Source organism: Triticum aestivum, chromosome 7B, assembly GCF_018294505.1.
Source record: "Triticum aestivum cultivar Chinese Spring chromosome 7B, IWGSC CS RefSeq v2.1, whole genome shotgun sequence".
Taxonomy (NCBI): Eukaryota; Viridiplantae; Streptophyta; class Magnoliopsida; order Poales; family Poaceae; genus Triticum; species Triticum aestivum.
The window spans coordinates 600,467-619,780 of NC_057813.1; the positions used below are offsets into that span (position 1 = coordinate 600,467).

At 42.6% G+C, this 19,314-nt stretch overlaps 1 protein-coding gene across 2 annotated transcripts; it reads left to right on the plus strand.

Annotated features, from left to right (window-relative positions):
• The first annotated feature begins 325 nt into the window (after positions 1-325).
• Positions 326-3,771, plus strand: LOC123159742 (rhodanese-like domain-containing protein 8, chloroplastic). 2 transcript variants are annotated; one of them, XM_044577559.1, is made up of 8 exons: positions 326-690; positions 835-894; positions 1,305-1,454; positions 2,318-2,486; positions 2,611-2,708; positions 2,793-2,896; positions 2,981-3,265; positions 3,386-3,771. In XM_044577559.1, exons 1-8 carry the CDS (start codon positions 394-396, stop codon positions 3,531-3,533), a joined length of 1,311 nt encoding a protein of 436 aa, XP_044433494.1. In that variant the 5' UTR covers positions 326-393; the 3' UTR covers positions 3,534-3,771. The 2 variants fall into 2 exon arrangements, with proteins under 2 accessions (XP_044433494.1, XP_044433495.1); XM_044577560.1 differs by lacking the exon at positions 835-894.
• Positions 3,772-19,314: the final 15,543 nt, after the last annotated feature.

Sequence of the window (19,314 nt, forward strand, 5' to 3'; positions counted from 1 at the left end):
GAAAAAGGAAAGGAAATGGTTGTGGCAATGTGGATACGAAGAAGAAGAAGAAGAAGAAGAAGAAGAAGAAGAAGAAGAAGAGATGATTAGATTAGAAATAAATAAGGAAAAAAGACAACCGTAGGATAAGGTGGGAGCACGGATGAGAGCACGGAGAGGGAGCAGGCTAGCTGGATCCCGGCGGGGAAGGAGGGGGGTGGTTCGGCGGCGACTAGGTGTCGCCTGCGGGGGGACGACACGGGGCTCAAAGAGCAGATATCTGATGTTGAGAAAATTAAATGTGAAAAATACAAAAAAGAAAAAAAAAAGGGAAAGAAAGGGTTGTGGCAACGTGGACACAAAGAGAGGATAAGGAAGATAGTCATCCGTCCAGGTCCAGCCCCTGGAGTGGCCATGGCGGCCGCCGTCCATGTCCATGTCCACCTCCACCACCATTACCACATCCCCCTCCTCTGTCCGCCGCCTCGCCGGACCGGCCTCTTCTTGTCGCCGTGGCGCGCTCTCTCTCTCCCGCTCCCGCTTCCGCCCGCCCGCCTCCGATCCTCCTTCCCCGCCCCCACCTCCCACCCGGCCGTCGCCGGCACAGATGAGTGGGAGGCCAAGGCGGAGTTCGTGGTGGTCACGTTCTACAAGCTGGTGCCCGTGGAGGACCCCCGCGCCGAGGTCGCCGCGCACCTCCACTTCCTCCAGGTCGGCCCCCTAACTCCATCCAGTTTCAGTTGAGTTCACCAGATTTTGGATATCTGAATGAATGAATGAAAGTCTGGATCTTTCTTTATTACTCCTATTTTACACACAAAAAAAATGCATCTCTCCTGTCCTGATCCGATCCAGGGACGCGACATAGACATACAGGGTCGCATCTACATGAACCAGCAGGGGATCAACGCTCAGGTACGTACGTAATCCCGAAAGCCAAAGCCAAAGCCAAAAACACTATGTTTTCCATCGATGCACATGTTATGTTAGTCAACAGCACAGCACAGGGAGGGAAATGTACATATCTGCAAGTTTGAGACAGTTTAGGGTCTCATGGTTCCACACTGCATATACTACTTACCATTTCTGAGCAATCAAGTTAATGGCACAAGCAATTAATTTAGGTTGGTTTGTCACCACAGTCCACAGTCCAAATGTCACATCTCCTCATAACTTTTCTAGTATTCATATCATATGCCTCTCTCTCTCTTAGCCTTCGATGCATATTAATTAGCGCAAAAAAATATCAAGAGTGATTCGTATATCTGAATGCCGCAGCTTCCAGCATGGCTACTTTTCTAACTTGTGCTCTTGTCACAGCACAGTACAGTGGTCCGCGCAAAGATGCAATGGCGTACGCTGATTGGGTCAGGAAAGATCGGCGTTTCTCTGATATACTCATCCAAATTTCGCCAGCGTTAAGCGGGCATGCTTTTCCTCGGCTCAAACTGCGCTACAAACAATCTCTTGTTCAGGTAACCAATCCTTGGGTACATCTGCTTCTTTTTTTTTATCTCATAATTTGGAAACAAAATTCAGTACAGTAGCCTCACATTTTTAGAGCCTGGCATTCTTTGTGTCTCGATGGTAAGATGAAGACTGGTTCCTAGGGGCGTGAGGGTAGGTGCGGTAATCTATTACCTGCTCAGTGCTAAGCATCCGAGCAACTAACTTCATGTTAGAAGAAAATAACCAAATATATCTTGTTCCAGAGTTCTAATCATAGGTCTAACTGGTTAGGAACGAATATCCGTCCATCCAAGAGTTGGCAAGATGATAATTATCATACCATGCACAAAATTTCAGGTGAAAGCCTTGTATTTCTTACAAGTCCCCGCAACCATTTCACGGTTTCACATTCTAATCTGTCCTGGAGCTTCTCCTGAGGCTGCAAGCCTCCTAACCCCTTCTCCTGTTGCTTTCATTTTAAGTGGTGAAATTAACTTGGTTATCTTACTGAATTATCCTTTTTTAAACTAGCCGGCATTTTCTTTTTTTGCCCAGTGTGTATTTAATTTGTTATCTCGTAACTGCTGGGGCTGGGCTGAGGCCTTATGTGTAATTCAGAGAGCAAATTCGAAGCTTGTAGGAGTTGTTATGCTAGATAATGAACGATCTTGTTCTGTTCAAGATTCTGAAAGTGCAAGATTACACACCAAAGGCACGCACTGAAGTCTTGAATTTTGTTTCATTTGACCTCATTAGTAGAAGGTTAGAAGTACCAAGATTTGGTTAGTTCACTATATATATTCAGACTTGGGAACATGCCAGAGACAAGTCCGTTTTTTAACAGTAAAGTTTCCAGACATCTTATCTACAAACAAAACAAAACCTGCAGTTGGAAGGAGGGAGTTGTCATCTTCCTTTGGTGGAACCTAGCATGCGTGCTTCACCACTGACCCCATCCGAGTGGAGGGAGAAGCTTGAAGCTAGGAAACGCCTTGAAACCGGAGCACCTGGAGATACCTCTGAAGGACGAAAGCTTTTGCTCCTTGACGTTAGGAATGGTAAACTATGTTCTCTCCCTTCCTGTACTTTGATAAATCCGTCTGTTATGTTTTGTGGGTTGACATCATTTGAAGTGGTAATCACCTAAGTAGGTATTTATGTCGTATGTTGTTTTTGTGCCAGACTATGAATGGGACATTGGACATTTTGAAGGAGCCAAGAGGCCTAACGTGGACTGCTTCAGAAGCACTTCATTTGGGCTGTCAAACTCAGAGCAGGAGGTACTCCTTCAGCTAATGCCGTCTTGCTGCATTGCATTTGTAATCCATACATAGCTTGTTGAGAAGTAATCCATACATATGCAGATGGATTCGACGGACCCTCTGCATGGAGTAGACAAAGAGAACACAGACATATTAATGTACTGCACGGGTGGCATAAGATGCGACGTCTACTCAACGATCTTGAGGTAAATAAAAGCAGTGTACACATATATGCTAAGGGATTGGTGGCTATGTATTATACCTTAATCTTGTGTGCGTTTCCTTGACAGGGAGAAGGGTTTCGGGAACCTGTACACTCTGAAGGGGGGCGTGTCCAACTACCTCAAGAGCCAAGGGAGCGCTGAGTGGGTGGGTAACCTGTTTGTGTTCGACGACCGGCTCTCCCTGCCACCGGCCAAGTTTGCAGAGGCAGAAGTCGCAGCAGAAGAAGGGGGTGCCGACAACGGGGATCTGTCATCGTCTCGGTGGCTGGGGCGGTGCTACGTGTGCGGGTCGGAGGTGGAGGAGCTGAGGCACCGCAACTGCGCCAGCATCGACTGCAACCGCCTCTACCTGTACGCATTTTGGTCCTTCCTTTCTACTACTACCATCTAGGAGTAGATATGTTAGATAGATTGAGCTGCAGGTTGTGCCAAGTGAAGTGTGGAATGTACTGAACTGAACTGCTGGTGTAGGTGCTGCGGTGGGTGCTTGGAGGAGCTAAGGGGCTGCTGCTGCTCGGAGTGCAGGCGCGCGCCACGGTTGCGGCCGCTGCTGCCGGGGCACCAGAGATACGACAAGTGGCATCTGTACCGCGATGACGCCTCGACCATCTCTAGCTGAGCTGAGCATCATCCAGTGCAGTGCACTAGTTGCTCGATTACAGAAGGTTTGCAAGTAGCTATCTTTCTCTGTTTCTCTCTTGTATACTACTATTAATACTACTACTACTACTACTACTACTACTACTACTACTACTACTACTACTACTTACTACTTGTGCTCCAGTTAGTAGGAAGCAACACTGAGTGGCTGGAGTAAAATTCTTTTGTGCCTTCAAGAGGACAAACGTTTTCTTGCATTCTGATTTGTCGGCACTTTCGGTGCATCTTTTTTTCTTCTTACTTTTAATTGATAGCATGCAGATGCAGTGAAGTGCAGAGTCTGTCTGTGTGTCTGTGTGTCTGTCTGTGTGTGCACCTTTTGTGCTGCCAACTACAACTAGTGTAGTAGAAGTAAAGCTAAGCTAGTTGAGCTTAATTCAGTCAGTCAGTCAGTTGAACTAAAACCAAACGTCCTCCACTAACTGGAGCTTAATTAAGTACACCAGAGCAGATGCTTAGTGGTCCTTATGGATGGAGCATTATGATGCAAGGCAGCTTTCTTTTTGGCTCCCTGACAATGCTGTCTAGCTAGCAGTAGCAGCTCAGCTCAACTCAAGTTATCTGATTGGCTAATAAGTGAAGTGAGAGAAGCAATCAGGCAGGCTAACATGTCACATGGATGGATTTGGTCAAGTGATTGGCTAGCAAACTGAGAGCCTCAAGATTTGATCCTCCTTTTAGTTTTAGATTTCAGATTGCAGAATTCTCTTTTTAGCAGTCCATCTTGTCTGGAAACTGGAACTCTGGATGGGTGACAAACCTCACCCATCACACCTCACCTGCTGTCCTCAACAAATTCCTTGACTCACTGACTGACTGAATTTTTAGGTCAGTTAGTTAACTGCTGCAAGAAGTATAATTCAGAGTTAGCTTAATCAGGTCCATGCATGACATTCCTACCTTTACAAACAAACAAAGCCACGCATGCTTTCTCCTAGCTATGGAGCAAATTAATCTGAAGCCAAACACCTATATATATGCAAGGATGTATTAATTGGTTGCTAGCTTAGGCCGTTGTTAGATTTCAAGCATGACAACAACTAATTAATCCTGGATGCTTAATTATGGAGCAGCAAACTACTGTAGTACAATTATTCAGCTCGGACTCATCCATCCGACAGCACCTCCAGTTTTGATCTTCCTTTTAGATTGCGGAATTGCACATGCATGCATCTACTGTATGTCATTGCATCATGAATTAATTAAGCTAGGCCCCACTTAATAATGTTTGTTAGTCTTGTCTGGATGGATGACAAATATATATATACCACACCTGAATCTGAAACAAATTCCTTCATTGTCTTGACTAACTGAACGTAGATCAATGCATGGATGAATCACTTGAGCTAACTTTTTTTTTTTTTGAGAATTATCGCTTGAGCTAACGACAAGTAGTTTAATTGTATTTGCCAGCCCAGGAAGTCGCCTCAATGCGTGAGTGGGTGCGTTGATTCTTGATTGATTAGTACGTGACGTCTAGGTCTAGATGATGATGGATCCGCGTACGTGCAGCCTAGGCCCTTTCTTAATTCATTTTGGGCTTCATTAGCTTAGCCCATTCCTTGCTAATGGCCGGAGTAATTAAGCCTCAATCAATCAACTGAACGATCGTCTGCTCCGGCAAGCTTCTTTTGAGTAAAATTGTTATGGATGTGAGTAGCGCTCAGAGCTCAGTCGTTGCATGATCAATCAATGTACACCTCGTTATACCACAATTCATCCTTTAGAGTAGAAAATGAAGTTGCTTCTCCAAGGACATTGGGGTGTTAATTACTATACTTAAACTCTTAATTAATAAAGTAATCTTTCCCAAGATGGAGGGATGCATATTGTCGGTCGGTCCGGTACGTTCATGTGAGTAACCAGTTTAGTAATTCATTCATGCCATGCATCTATCTCCACATATACACAGTATATTATTGAGCAAGTACAGTATAAATTTAGTAAATTCAGCGGCCAAAAGGTTATCTGCAGGCGACAAAGAGTTAACAAAGCGCCAGCAGGCAAAAAGTTACCTCTAGCTGGTTGCGTTCATGTGCATGCATGTTTTTCTCTTGTCCATTTCTCTCTGTATGTAGTCAGTAGATAGACGTTAAAGATGTTGCGTCGTCCTTGCCTCCGGGTCACTCCCGTCGTGTTAAATGCAAAAATACCACTACAATAGCAAGAAACCACCACTTTACAATTCGTGGCAAAAATCACTGCATGAAACAATTAACAGTGATAAAAACACCGACGTGCGGAGCTAATTGCTTTGATGACATCACTGATTGGTTGGGCCCGCGTGTCAGACTGAGTTGGCAGAAAAAAAAAATGCCACGATCTTCTTCCTCCTCCTCCTCTCTTTCTATGTGGCATTACATCAAGCAACTAACCAAACACCCTTAGGCAATGATGGATCGATTTCATTCTCTCGGCGATTAATGAAATACAAGTTCTCCTCTTTAATTGTTCCAACAACAATGATTGATTGGCTAATAAGTGAGAGAAGCTAACCAATCCTTGGGTTTGGTCTCTCTCACATCCATATGATTCTGACTCATCCATCCATCACCACCTCCAGATTTGATCTTCCTTTTAGATTGCAGAATTGCACATGCATCTTTGTTAGTCTTGTCTGGATGGATGACAAATTCATCACACCTGAATCTTAACAAATCCCTGACTGACTGACTGACTAAATATCAATCGATGCATCACTTGAGCTAAGCACATCGTAAGTAACTACTCTAGCTAATTAACTGCAAGCACGAAGAATTAACGACTGATCAATATGTATATATATGTGACCCAACCGTTTGTCCAATATAAACAAGACATAAAAGAGTGAGGGCAGCTAGGTACCTTTGCTAGGATCCGTAACATGAAAAGCAAGGAACTTGAATAAAGGCACCTACAAATAAAGGCATGCACCATCGTTTTCTCTTACAGTAGTAGCTCTATAGACTAAGCCGACAACTTTAATTAATTAATTAGCTGTATATTCTCCTAGCATAGCTAGCTAGCTTGTCCCCGTTAATCAGAGGAGATCTCCAACCGCTAGAGCAGAATAATTAGTCTGGAGGCAAACACAGCCACACAGGTGTCAAGGATATATGGTTGCTTAATTATGGAGTACCAAACAACAATTATTCTAGCTGAACTGGGCAGCTAGCTAACTCTAGATACCGCATCAACCAATCAGCAAGCCCTGAATCTTTACCTTTTGTAAGATCTATACTTAAAATCAAATCTCTTTCTTGTTACTTCCTCCGTTCCTAAATATTTGTCTTTATAGACATTTTAAATGACTACTACATACAGATGTACGTAGACATATTTTAGAGTGTAGATTCACTCATTTTGCTCCGTATGTAGTCACTTGTTGAAATGCCTAGAAAGACAAGTATTTAGAAACGGAGGGAGTAGATTATTATTAAGTGGCTGAAACAGTAGTGTGAGTTTGGTTGGGGTTGGGCTACTAGCAGTTGTTAGTTACGGTTAAGCGCACCAATCAAGCAAGCAATTGATCCATCCTCTAATTAATTAGTCTGTCTTGTAAACTATTCATCACACGGAGAGCTCATTCATCTTTAGACTGGAATTTCATTATTAGAGTGATTGGATGATTCTTCGCTGTGACTTGAACATAGTTATTTGTCATCCGAGAAATATAATCACTCTTTTTTTGGCGGGTCCTGCTAGCTAGGTCTTTTTGTCAAACCATCGACATTTTTATGCTGGGGGTACACATTCATTTTCGAAAACGAAAAAAAAATTATGAATTAAGCCACGCGTGATTTGCAAGCTAGAGCACACACACTGCACGCATAATTAGAGGTCTCGAGTTAAGGTACAAGAATTATATTTATACACTCGATAATCTACTAAGAAAGATGCAGCAGGATTAATGCAGGATGAATGGACAGAGAATGTGCTTGTTTTTTTTTTTTTTTGAACAGAAGAGAATGTGCTTGTCGATGGGTCACTATCGACATTGGGACGCATGTTAAGTAGCGTCGGAGTAGAGCTAAAGTAATCTTTCCACCATGCCTTTTCCCCGAGATCCAACTTTTAGCTTAGCTAATACTACCAGTAAACCCAGCCTAGCTAATATTAACTGTCCTTGTCGGTCGTCATCTGTGCGTGTTAATGTAGCAATTCATCCTTGCAGGCATCGGCCTCTACATACTACACTGAGTTTAATTATTAAGCTAGTATGTTGCTAATATATATAAGACGTTTTGACAGTTCAAACTGAGATAGTAGCTAGCTGCATGTGCTATCAACTACTCCCTCCATTCTAAATTACTCGTTGTAGAAATGGATGTATCTAGAACTAAAATACATCTAGATACATTCATACTTGCGACAAGTAATTCGAAACGAAGGGAGTAACAGTCAACAAAGGCATAAGGTGCAAAAACCTAGAGCTAGCTGGTTGCGTACATGCGCATGCATGCTTTGCCCATCTAGGAGTCCATACCGAGTCTTACGGCATCTCTAGACTCTAGCCCATTTTTTGTGGAATTATTATTTTTATCCATTTAGGCATCTAGTCTATCCTCAAAACTTAATTTCTCAATTAATACTTTTGCACTCGAATTAATTTCAAACACAAGTTTAAATTACTTCATTACATAACTAGAATAACGGTACCACATTAACACCAAAAGTTCTATATTTAAACAATCCATTACTTACTAAACATGACTACATCAACATCGAACTAGCTAAAGCATCGAGATTTTTTTTTTGGAAAAGGGGAAACAACCCGGCCTCTGCATCATCATGATGCACACATCCATTTTTATTAAAAGAAAATAAATAGGTCTAAAACGTACATAGTATCAACTAAAACGATAAAAAGAAAAAGAAAACACCACAAAAGATGGGTACAAACGAAAGATTACATGACTTAACCACATAATCTATTAGTGACATGCCAGCCAAACTGGTTGAATAACTCATGTGAAACCATCTCTAGACGGTTGCACCCAAAGGCCATGAGCGCCCCAGCGTCCCCACGCTAAAGTGATGACCACATATGGATCGATGCAGTGGCTCCGAAGATAACCTGCAAAAAGTTAATAGAGCGAGACCTGTTAAAAACATGGTCATTCCGGCAATTCCAAATTGCCCAAAGTAAGGCACAAACCCCTACACGGATATATGACCCTTAAGTACTTTTTTGATACCAACCAAGCAGTTTCCAAACAAATTTGGGATACTTGTTGGTGGTAGCAAATTATATGCAACATGAACCGTGCGCCAAATCAAAGCCGCGAAAGGGCAGGAAATAAAAAGATGTTGAATTGTTTCATCCTTATCACAAAAACAACACTTCTTACATCCATTCCAGTTTCGTTTAGCCAAATTATCTTTGGTGGGGATCACCTCCCTCTGAACAAACCACATAAATTTTTTAATCTTTAAAGGTACTTTGATTTTCCATATATGCTTTCTATGGAACACAGGCCCCGTATTAATAAGATCTTCATACATAGACTTGACAGTAATTAAACACCCCATTGGTATTTAGTCTCCATCTAAAGACGTCAGGCGCATGACATACGTTGACCAACATCAACCTACGAACTAAATGGAGCCATGCCATCCATTTATCGCCAATCAAGGCCCTCCTGAATTGGATGTTCAGAGGTGTTGAACCAAGGACTGATTAAACTGTATCGTCTTTCTTACGCACAATATTATACAAAGATGAGTACTGAACCACAAGCGGATTGTCCCCTAGCCAGGTATCTTCCCAGAAACTAGTGGATTGACCGTCACCAACCTCAAATGAACCTCTCATAAAGAAAGAAGACTTGACCTTCATCAAGCCCTTCCAAAATGGAGAGTCAGTTGGTTTGGCTTCCACCTTGGATAAGGTCTTCGAATATAAGTATTTACTGTGGAGGAGCTCTTGCCAGACCCCTTCCTCATTTTGTAACTTGAATAGCCATTTGCTAAGCAATCACGTATTTTTGATTTCCAAGTTTTCAATGCCCAATCTGCCTTGGTCCTTAGGTCTACACAAGATATCCCATTTTGCCAATCGATACTTCCATGTGTGCTCATCACACTGCCAGAAGAACCTAGACTGATAGAAATCAAGCCTCTTTAATACCCCTTTGGGTATTTCAAATAAAGACAACAGAAACATTGACAAACTTGTGAGAACTGCATTGATTAGAGTTAATCGTGCCCCATATGACATGAGTTTACCCTTCCAAGTGAAGGAAATATGCCCTAGAGGCAATAATAAAGTTATTATTTATTTCCTTATTTCATGATAAATGTTTATTATTCATGCTAGAATTGTATTAACCGGAAACATAATACATGTGTGAATACATAGACAAACAGAGTGTTACTAGTATGCCTCTACTTGACTAGCTCGTTGATAAAAAATGGTTAGGTTTCCTAACCATAGACATGAGTTGTCATTTGATTAACGGGATCACATCATTTGGAGAATGATGTGATTGACTTGACCCATTCCGTTAGCTTAGAACTTGATCATTTAGTTTGTTGCTATTGCTTTCTTCATGACTTATACATGTTCCTATGACTATGAGATTATGCAACTCCCGCTTACCGGAGGAACACTTTGTGTGCCACCAAACGCCACAACGTAACTAGGTGATTATAAAGGTGCTCTACAGGTGTCTCCAAAGGTACTTGTTGGGTTGGAGTATTTCGAGATTAGGATTTGTCACTCCGATTGTCGGAGAGGTATCTCTGGGCCCACTCGGTAATGCACATCACTATAAGCCTTGCAAGCATTGCAACTAATGAGTTAGTTGCAGGATAATGTATTACAGAATGAGTAAAGAGACTTGCCGGTAACGAGATTGAACTAGGTATTGAGATACCGACGATCGAATCTCGAGTAAGTAACATACCGATGACAAAGGGAACAACGTATGTTGTTATGCGGTCTGACCGATAAAGATCTTCGTAGAATATGTAGGAGCCAATATGGGCATCCAGGTCCCGCTATTGGTTATTGACCAGAGAGGTGTCTCGGTCATGTTTACATAGTTCTCGAACCCGTACGGTCCGCACGCTTAACGTTCGTTGACAATATAGTACTATATGAGTTATGTATGTTGATGACCGAATGTTGTTTGGAGTCCGGGATGAGATCACGGACATGACGAGGAACTCCGGAATGGTCGGGAGATAAAGTTTGATATATGGGATAATAGTGTTTGGTCACCGGAAGGGTTCCGGAATTCACCGGAAGGGGTTCCGGATGTTTCCCGAAATGTTTGGGTATGAGAACACTTTATTTGGGCCAAAGGGGAAAGCCCACAAGGTTTTTGGAAAGCGCAAAAGGAAGTTTTGCGGAGTCTAGGGGCCAGACGCCAGGGTCCCTGGCATCTGGGTCCAAACGCCGGGAACCCTGGCGTCTGGTCCTGGAGTCCGAGAAGGACTCTTGCCTTTCTGGTGAAACCGACTTTGTGGAGGCTTTTACTCCAAGTTTCGACCCCAGGGCTCAACATATAAATAGAGGGGCAGGGCTAGCACCAAAGACACATCAAGAAACACCAAGCCGTGTGCCGGCAACCCCGTCCCCTCTAGTTTATCCTCCGCCATAGTTTTCGTAGTGCTTAGGCGAAGCCCTGCGGAGATTGTTCTTCACCAACACCGTCACCACGCCGTCGTGCTGCCGGAACTCATCTACTACTTCGCCCCTCTTGCTGGATCGAGAAGGCGAGGACGTCACCGAGCCGAACGTGTGTAGAACTCGGAGGTGCCGTGCTTTCGGTACTTGGATCGGTCGGACATGAAGACGTATGACTACATCAACCGCGTTGATATAACGCTTCCGCGAACGGTCTACGAGGGTACGTAGACAACACTCTCCCCTCTCGTTGCTATGCATCACCATGATTTTGTGTGTGCGTAGGGAAATGTTTGAAATTACTACGTTCCCCAACAGTGGCATCCGAGCCAGGTTTTATGCGTAGATGTCATATGCACGAGTAGAACACAAGTGAGTTGTGGGCGATATAAGTCATACTGCTTACCAGCATGTCATACTATGATTCGGCGGTATTGTTGGATGAAGCGGCCTGGACCGACATTACGCGTACGCTTACGCGAGACTGGTTCTACCGACGTGCTTTGCACACAGGTGGTTGGCGGGTGTCAGTTTCTCCAACTTTAGTTCAACCGAGTGTGGCTATGCCCGGTCCTTGAGAAGGTTAAAACAGCACCAACTTGACAAACTATCGTTGTGGTTTTTGATGCGTAGGTGAGAACGGTTCTTGCTCAGCCCGTAGCAGCCATGTAAAACTTGCAATAACAAAGTAGAGGACGTCTAACTTGTTTTTGCAGGGCATGTTGTGATGTGATATGGTCAAGACATGATGAGATATAAGTTGTTGTATAAGATGATCATGTTTTGTTGAAGTTATCGGCAACTGGCAGAAGCCTTATGGTTGTCTCTTTATTGCATAAGATGCAAGCGCCAAATAATTGCTTTACTTTATCGCTATGCGATAGCAATAGTTGCAAGAGCAATAGTTGGCGAGACGACCATGTGACGACACATTGATATAGATCAAGATGATGGAGATCATGGTGTCATGTCGATGACGATGGAAATCATGACGATAGTTTGGAGATGGAGATCAAAGGCATAAGATGATGATGGCCATATCATGTCACATATTTTGATTGCATGTGATGTTTATCTTTTATGCATCTTATCTTGCTTTGATTGACGGTAGCATTATAAGATGATCTCTCACTAAATTTCAAGATAAAAAGTGTTCTCCCTGAGTATGCACCGTTGCCAAAGTTCGTCGTGCCCAGACACCACGTGATGATCGGGTGTGATAAGCTCTACGTCCATCTACAACGGGTGCAAGCCAGTTTTGCACACGCAGAATACTCAGGTTAAACTTGACGAGCCTAGCATATGCAGATATGGCCTTAGAACACTGAGACCGAAAGGTCGAGCGTGAATCATATAGTAGACATGATCAACATAGTGATGTTCATCATTGAAAACTACTCCATTTCACGTGATGATCGGTTATGGTTTAGTTGATTTGGATCACGTGATCACTTAGATGACTAGAGGGATGTCTATCTAAGTGGGAGTTCTTATGTAATATGATTAATTGAACTTTAATTTATCATGAACTTAGTCTTAGTAGTATTAGCATATCTATGTTGTAGATCAATTGCCCGCATTTAGCTCTCCTGTTTTATTTTTGATATGTTCCTAGAGAAAACTAAGTTGAAAGATGTTAGTAGCAATGATACGGATTGGATCCGTGATCTGAGGATTATCCTCATTGCTGCACAGAAGAATTATGTCCTTGATGCACCGCTAGGTGGCAGACCTATTGCAGGAGCAGATGCAGACGTTATGAACGTTTGACTAGCTCAATATGATAACTACTTGATAGTTTAGTGCACCATGCTTAACGGCTTAGAATCGGGACTTCAAAGACGTTTTAAACGTCATGGACCATATGAGATGTTCCAGGAGTTGAAGTTAATATTTCAAGCAAATACCCGAGTTGAGAGATATGAAGTCTCCAACAAGTTCTATAGCTAAAAGATGGAGGAGAATAGCTCAAGCAGTGATCATGTGCTCAGATTGTCTGGGTAGTACAATCGCTTGAATCAAGTGGGAGTTAATCTTCCAGATAAAAATAGTGATTGACAGAATTCTCTAGTCACCATCACCAAGTTAGTAGAACTTAGTGATGAACTATAATATGCAAGGGATGACAAAAACAATTCCCAAGCTCTTCGCGATGCAAAAATCGGCGAAGGTAGAAATCAAGAAAACATCAAGTGTTGATGATTCACAAGATCACTAGTTTCAAGAGAAAGGGCAAAGGGAAGAAGGGGAACTTCAAGAAGAACGGCAAACAAGTTGCTGCTCAAGTGAAGAAACCCAAGTCTGGACCTAAGCCTGAGACTAAGTGCCTCTATTGCAAAGGGATTGGTCACTAGAAGCGGAACTACCCCAAGTGTTTGGTGGATAAGAAGGATGGCAAAGTGAACAAAGCTATATTTGATATACATGTTATTGATGTGTACTTTACTAGTGTTTATAGCAACCCCTCGGTATTTGATACTGGTTCAGTTGCTAAGAGTAGTAACTCAAAACGGGAGTTGCAGAATGAACAGAGACTAGTTAACGGTGAAGTGACGATGTGTGTTGGAAGTGGTTCCAAGATTGATATGATCATCATCGCACACTCCCTATACTTTCGGGATTAGTGTTGAACCTAAATAAGTCTTATTTGGTGTTTGCGTTGAGCATGAATATGATTTGATCATGTTTATTGCAATACAGTTATTCATTTAAGTAAGAGAATAAATTGTTGTTCTGTTTACATGAATAAAACCATCTATGGTCATACACCCAATGAAAATGGTTTGTTGGATCTCGATCGTGGTGATACACATTTTCATAATATTAAAGCCAAAATATGCAAAGTTAATAATGATAGTGCAACTTATTTGTGGCACTGCCGTTTAGGTCATATTGGTGTAAAGAGCATGAAGAAAATCCATGCTGATGGGCTTTTGGAATCACTTGATTATGAATCAGTTGATGCTTGCGAACCATGCCTCATGGGCAAGATGACTAAGACTCCATTCTCCGGAACAATGGAGCGAGCAACAGATTTGTTGGAAATCATACATACTGATGTATGTGGTCCGATAAATATTGAGGCTCGCGGAAGGTATCATTATTTTCTGATCTTCACAGATGATTTGAGCAGATATGAGTATATCTACTTGATGAAACACAAGTCTGAAACATTTGAAAAGTTCAAAGAGTTTCACAGTGAAGTGGAGAATCATCGTAACAAAAATAAAAGTTTCTACGATATGATCGCAGAAGTAAAATATTAGAGTTATGAGTTTGGCCTTCAGTTAAAAACAATGTGAAATAGTTTCACTACTCACGCCACCTGGAACACCACAGTGTAATGGTGTGTCCGAACGTCATAACCGTACTTTATTAGATATGATGCGATCTATGATGTCTCTTACCGATCTACCACTATCGTTTTGGGGTTATGCATTAGAGACAACTGCATTCACGTTAAATAGGGCACATCTAAATCCGTTGAGATGACACCGTATGAACTATGGTTTGGCAAGAAACCTAAGCTGTCACTTCTTAAAGTTTGAGGTTGCAATGCTTATGTGAAAAAGTTTCAACCTGATAAGCTCAAACCCAAATCGGAGAAGTGCGTCTTCATAGGATACCCAAAAGAAAATGTTGGGTACACCTTCTATCACAGATCCGAAGGCAAAATATTCGTTGCTTTGAATGGATCCTTTCTAGAGAAGGAGTTTCTCTCGAAAGAAGTGAGTGGGAGGAAAGTAGAACTTGATGAGGTAACTGTACCTGCTCCCTTATTGGAAAGTAGTTCATCACAGAAATCTGTTCCTGTAACTACTACACCAATTAGTGAGGAAGCTAATGATGATGATCATGTAACTTCAGATCAAGTTACTACCGAACCTCGTAGGTAAACCAGAGTGAGATCCGCACCAGAGTGGTACGGTAATCCTGTTCTGGAGGTCATGTTACTTGACCATGACGAGCCTACGAACTATGAGGAAGCGATGATGAGCCCAGATTCCGCGAAATGCCTTGAGGCCATGAAATCTGAGATGAGATCCATGTATGAGAACAAAGTATGGACTTTGATTGACTTCCCATTGATCGGCGAGCCATTGAGATTAAATGGATCTTTGAGGAAGATGGACGCTAATAGTAGTGTTACTATCTCCAAAGCTAGAATTGTCGCAAAAAGGTTTTCGACAAGTTCAAGGTGTTGACTACAATGGGAGGTTCTCACTCGTATCTATGCTTAGGTCTGTCCGAATCATGTTAGCAATTGCCACATTTTATGAAATCTGGCAAATGGATAAACAAAACTGCATTCCTTAATGGATTTATTAAAGAAGAGTTATATATGATGCATCCAGAAAGGTTTTGTCAATCCTAAAGGTGCTAAGGAAATATGCAAGCTCCAGCGATCCATCTATGGACTGATGCAAGCATCTCGGAGTTGGAATATACGCTTTGATAAGTTGATCAAAGCATATAGTTTTATACAGACTTGCGGTGAAGCCTGTATTTACAAGAAAGTGAGTGGAAGCACTACAACATTTCTGATAAAGTATATGTGAATGACATATTATTGATCGGAAATAATGTAAAACTATTCTGCAAAGTATAAAGGAGTGTTTGAAAGGAGTTTTTCAAAGAAAGACCTCAGTGAAGCTGATTACATATTAAGCATCAAGATCTATAGAGATAGATCAAGACACTTGATAAGTTTTTTCAATGAGTACATACCTTGACAAGATTTTGAAATAGTTCAAAATGGAACAGTCAAAGAAAGAGTTCTTTCCTGTGTTACAAGGTGTGAAATTGAGTAAGACTCAAAGCCCGACCACAGCAGAAGATAGAAAGAGAATGAAAGTCATTCCCTATGCCTCATCCATAGGTTCTATAAAGTATGCCATGCTGTGTACCAGACCTATTGTATATCCTGCCCTGAGTTTGGCAAGGGAGTACAATAGTGATCTAGGAGTAGATCACTAGACATTGGTCAAAATTATCCTTACTGGAGTAAGGATATGTTTCTCGATTATGGAGGTGACAAAAGGTTCGTCGTAAAGGGTTACGTCGATGCAAGTTTTGACACTGATCCAGATGACTCTAAGTCTCAATCTGGATACATATTGAAAGTGGGAGCAATTAGCTAGAGTATCTCTATGCAGAGCATTGTTGACATAGAAATTTGCAAAATACATACGGATCTGAATGTTGCAGACCCGTTGACTAAACTTCTCTCACAAGCAAAACATGATCACACCTTAGTACTCTTTGGGTGTTAATCACATAGCGATGTGAACTAGATTATTAACTCTAGTAAACCCTTTGGGTGTTGGTCACATGACGATGTGAACTATGGGTGTTAATCACATGGTGATGTGAACTATTGATGTTAAATCACATGGCGATGTGATCTAGATTATTGACTCTAGTGCAAGTGTGAGACTGAAGGAAATATGCCCTAGAGGCTATAATAAAGTTATTATTTATTTCCTTATTTCATGATAAATGTTTATTATTCATGCTAGAATTGTATTAACCGGAAACATAATACATGTGTGAATACATAGACAAACAGAGTGTCACTAGTATGCCTCTACTTGACTAGCTCGTTGATCAAAGATGGTTAAGTTTCCTAACCAAGGCTTGCCGGGTGACCGCCAAGGTCCTCCGTGGTTCCTTTGGAGCCATTCAAGGACAAAGTATCCAAGCCAAGGAGACAAGACCCCGGCAAGAGGAGCTTGCCGGGAAGGCCAACCAAGGCATCTCAAGGAACTTGCCGCGACGCGCCACGCGTCCCGGCAAGGCCCGGTGAGCGACAAGCTCCCGGACGCGACAAGACAACGACCGCGGCAAGGCGCTTGCCGCGGCAAGCCACCACTCTGTGCCCGCGCTCCAGCACATCCACCAACGTGTCGCTCTGGGACCCTTCCAGGCGTACGTGGCGGGAGGCTGTGCAGCCAGCAGTGCGCGGTGGCAAGCGGCGCTGACAAGATTGCCATCATGGCGAGCGGTGGTGTCTCTGACGGTCCCTTTTGCACTATTTAGGCGACGCAGACGGGCATTTAATGCCCTGGTCCCCTGCCGTCAGGGTTAGGTATGATACACTGTAGCAGGTAGCTGTACCAACCGCAACACCTTTCCATTTTTACCCTTGTCTACGTTGCCACCTGTCGGTGACCCCTTGAAGCATATAAAAGGAGGCCCATGCGCAACGTAGAGGAGGGGGGAGGAAGAGAACACTCACGCTCGGTCTCGTTAGCTGCTGGGGTGTACTGTAGCACTCCGCGCTCCCGAGCAAGAACTCAATACAAACCACAAAGGAGTAGGGTTTTACGCATCCGTGCGGCCCGAACCTGGGTAAACTGCTCGTGTGCTTCGCCTCGATCCGCTCTTCGTGCGACCCTCGCCCCCGCCGAACCGAAAGGGACTCGGTCCGCCGGTCCCATAGGTGCTCGTGGATTAGTCCCCCGATAGTATTACTCTCCCTGCTCCTGCCTTCTTTGATTCACAGACAAAAAGAAGATATGTTATTACCAAAGAGGAGGCAGAAGAGTATGAGAGGAGAGCGGAGGCAGCTCGACTCCACGCTGCAGCTCAGCAGGCGATAACCGCTACACATCAGTATGATCCCAACTATTCTTCATCGCGGTACGACCCCAGCTACACCTATGGGTATCCGCCAGGCTATCCCTGGCAATAGACCAATGTAGGCCAAAAGCCTAAGCTTGGGGGAGTACGTATTTCTCACCGACATTATATTTATGTTCACACACACTCATTGCTAGATGTCGGTGCTCATACTTTTTCACTGTAATATCCATGCTAGTTTATTTTCTTTTTCCTGATTTCTTCTTGTGTGTTTGTTAAACCTTAAGAAAAACCAAAAAAATTAGTAGTAGTTTATTTTTCTGCTGTAGTAGTAATAATTAAAAAGAAAACCCAAAAATATTTTCCGTTCTTCTTTTGCTTGTTGGGAGCTTTCCCGTGTAAATAGTTTTATTTCTTTTCTTTTCTTTGGGGGTCAGTAGGAGAAGACCATAATGAAATTGTTGAAGTGGCTCTTATATGCATTATTGTTGATTTAACCAAGAGACCATATTGCCTTGTCTTCTCGTGTTTATTGAATGCTCGCAGATTCCAGCTTAGTCCAATGCACGTATACTTTTATTATTATTCACACCGTTCGGTCGTGCAAGTGAAAGGCAATTATGATGATATATGATGGACTGACTGAGATGAGAAAAGCTGGTATGAACTCGACCTTTTTGTTTTTGTAAATATGATGAGTCCCTCGTTCTTGATTCAGCTTATTATGAATAAACATGTTTGCAATGACAATTAGAGATCATAGTTGCTTGTGCCATGCTTGATTAGCTATGAGTTATAATGGTTTACCTTGTGTGCCAACATGCTATTGAGATGATTATGATGTGGTATGATGGGGCGGTATCCTCCTTAGAATGATTTAAGTGACTTGACTTGGCACATGTTCACGCATGTAGTTGAAACAAAATCAACGTAGCCTTCACGATATTTATGATGGTGGATTATATCCTACTCATGCTTGCATCCAATGTTTATTAATTTTAATGCATGTACATGGCTGTTGTCGCTCTCTAGTTGGTTGCTTCCCAGTCTTTTGCTAGCCTTCACTTGTACTAAGCGAGAATACTACTTGTGTATCCAATCCCTTAAACCCCAAAGTTATTCCAGATGAGTCCACCATACCTTCCTATATGCGGTATCTACCTGCCGTTCCAAGTAAATTTGTATGTGCCAAACTCTAAACCTTCAAATAAACATTCTGTTTTGTATACTCGAATAGCTCATGTATCAACCAAGGCTGTCCTTATCTTCCGTGTTAGGCGGGTTATTCTCAAGAGGAGTGGACTCCGCTCCTCACTCACGAGAAAATGGCTGGTCACCGGGATGCCCAGTCACATGCTTTATGCAAACTAAATCAAAATTAATTACAAACAAAACTCCCCGTGGGACCTGATGTATATTGGAGGCACTCGTTGTTTCGAGCATGCCATGGATTGATGCTTGTTGGTGGAGGGGGAGTATAAACTTTACCATTCTGTTTGGGAACCGCCTATAATGTGTTTAGCATGGAAGATATCGCCATCTCTTA

What these genes read in the sequence shown, in the direction of transcription:
- LOC123159742 (XM_044577559.1), top strand. Translation starts at nt 394, where the DNA reads ATGGCGGCCGCCGTCCATGTCCATGTCCACCTCCACCACCATTACCAC. An exon ending in AGCAGGGGATCAACGCTCAG is followed by an intron (nt 895 to 1,304) that starts GTACGTACGTAA and finishes GTCACAGCACAG; the next exon opens with TACAGTGGTCCGCGCAAAGA. An exon ending in GCTCCTTGACGTTAGGAATG is followed by an intron (nt 2,487 to 2,610) that starts GTAAACTATGTT and finishes TTTTTGTGCCAG; the next exon opens with ACTATGAATGGGACATTGGA.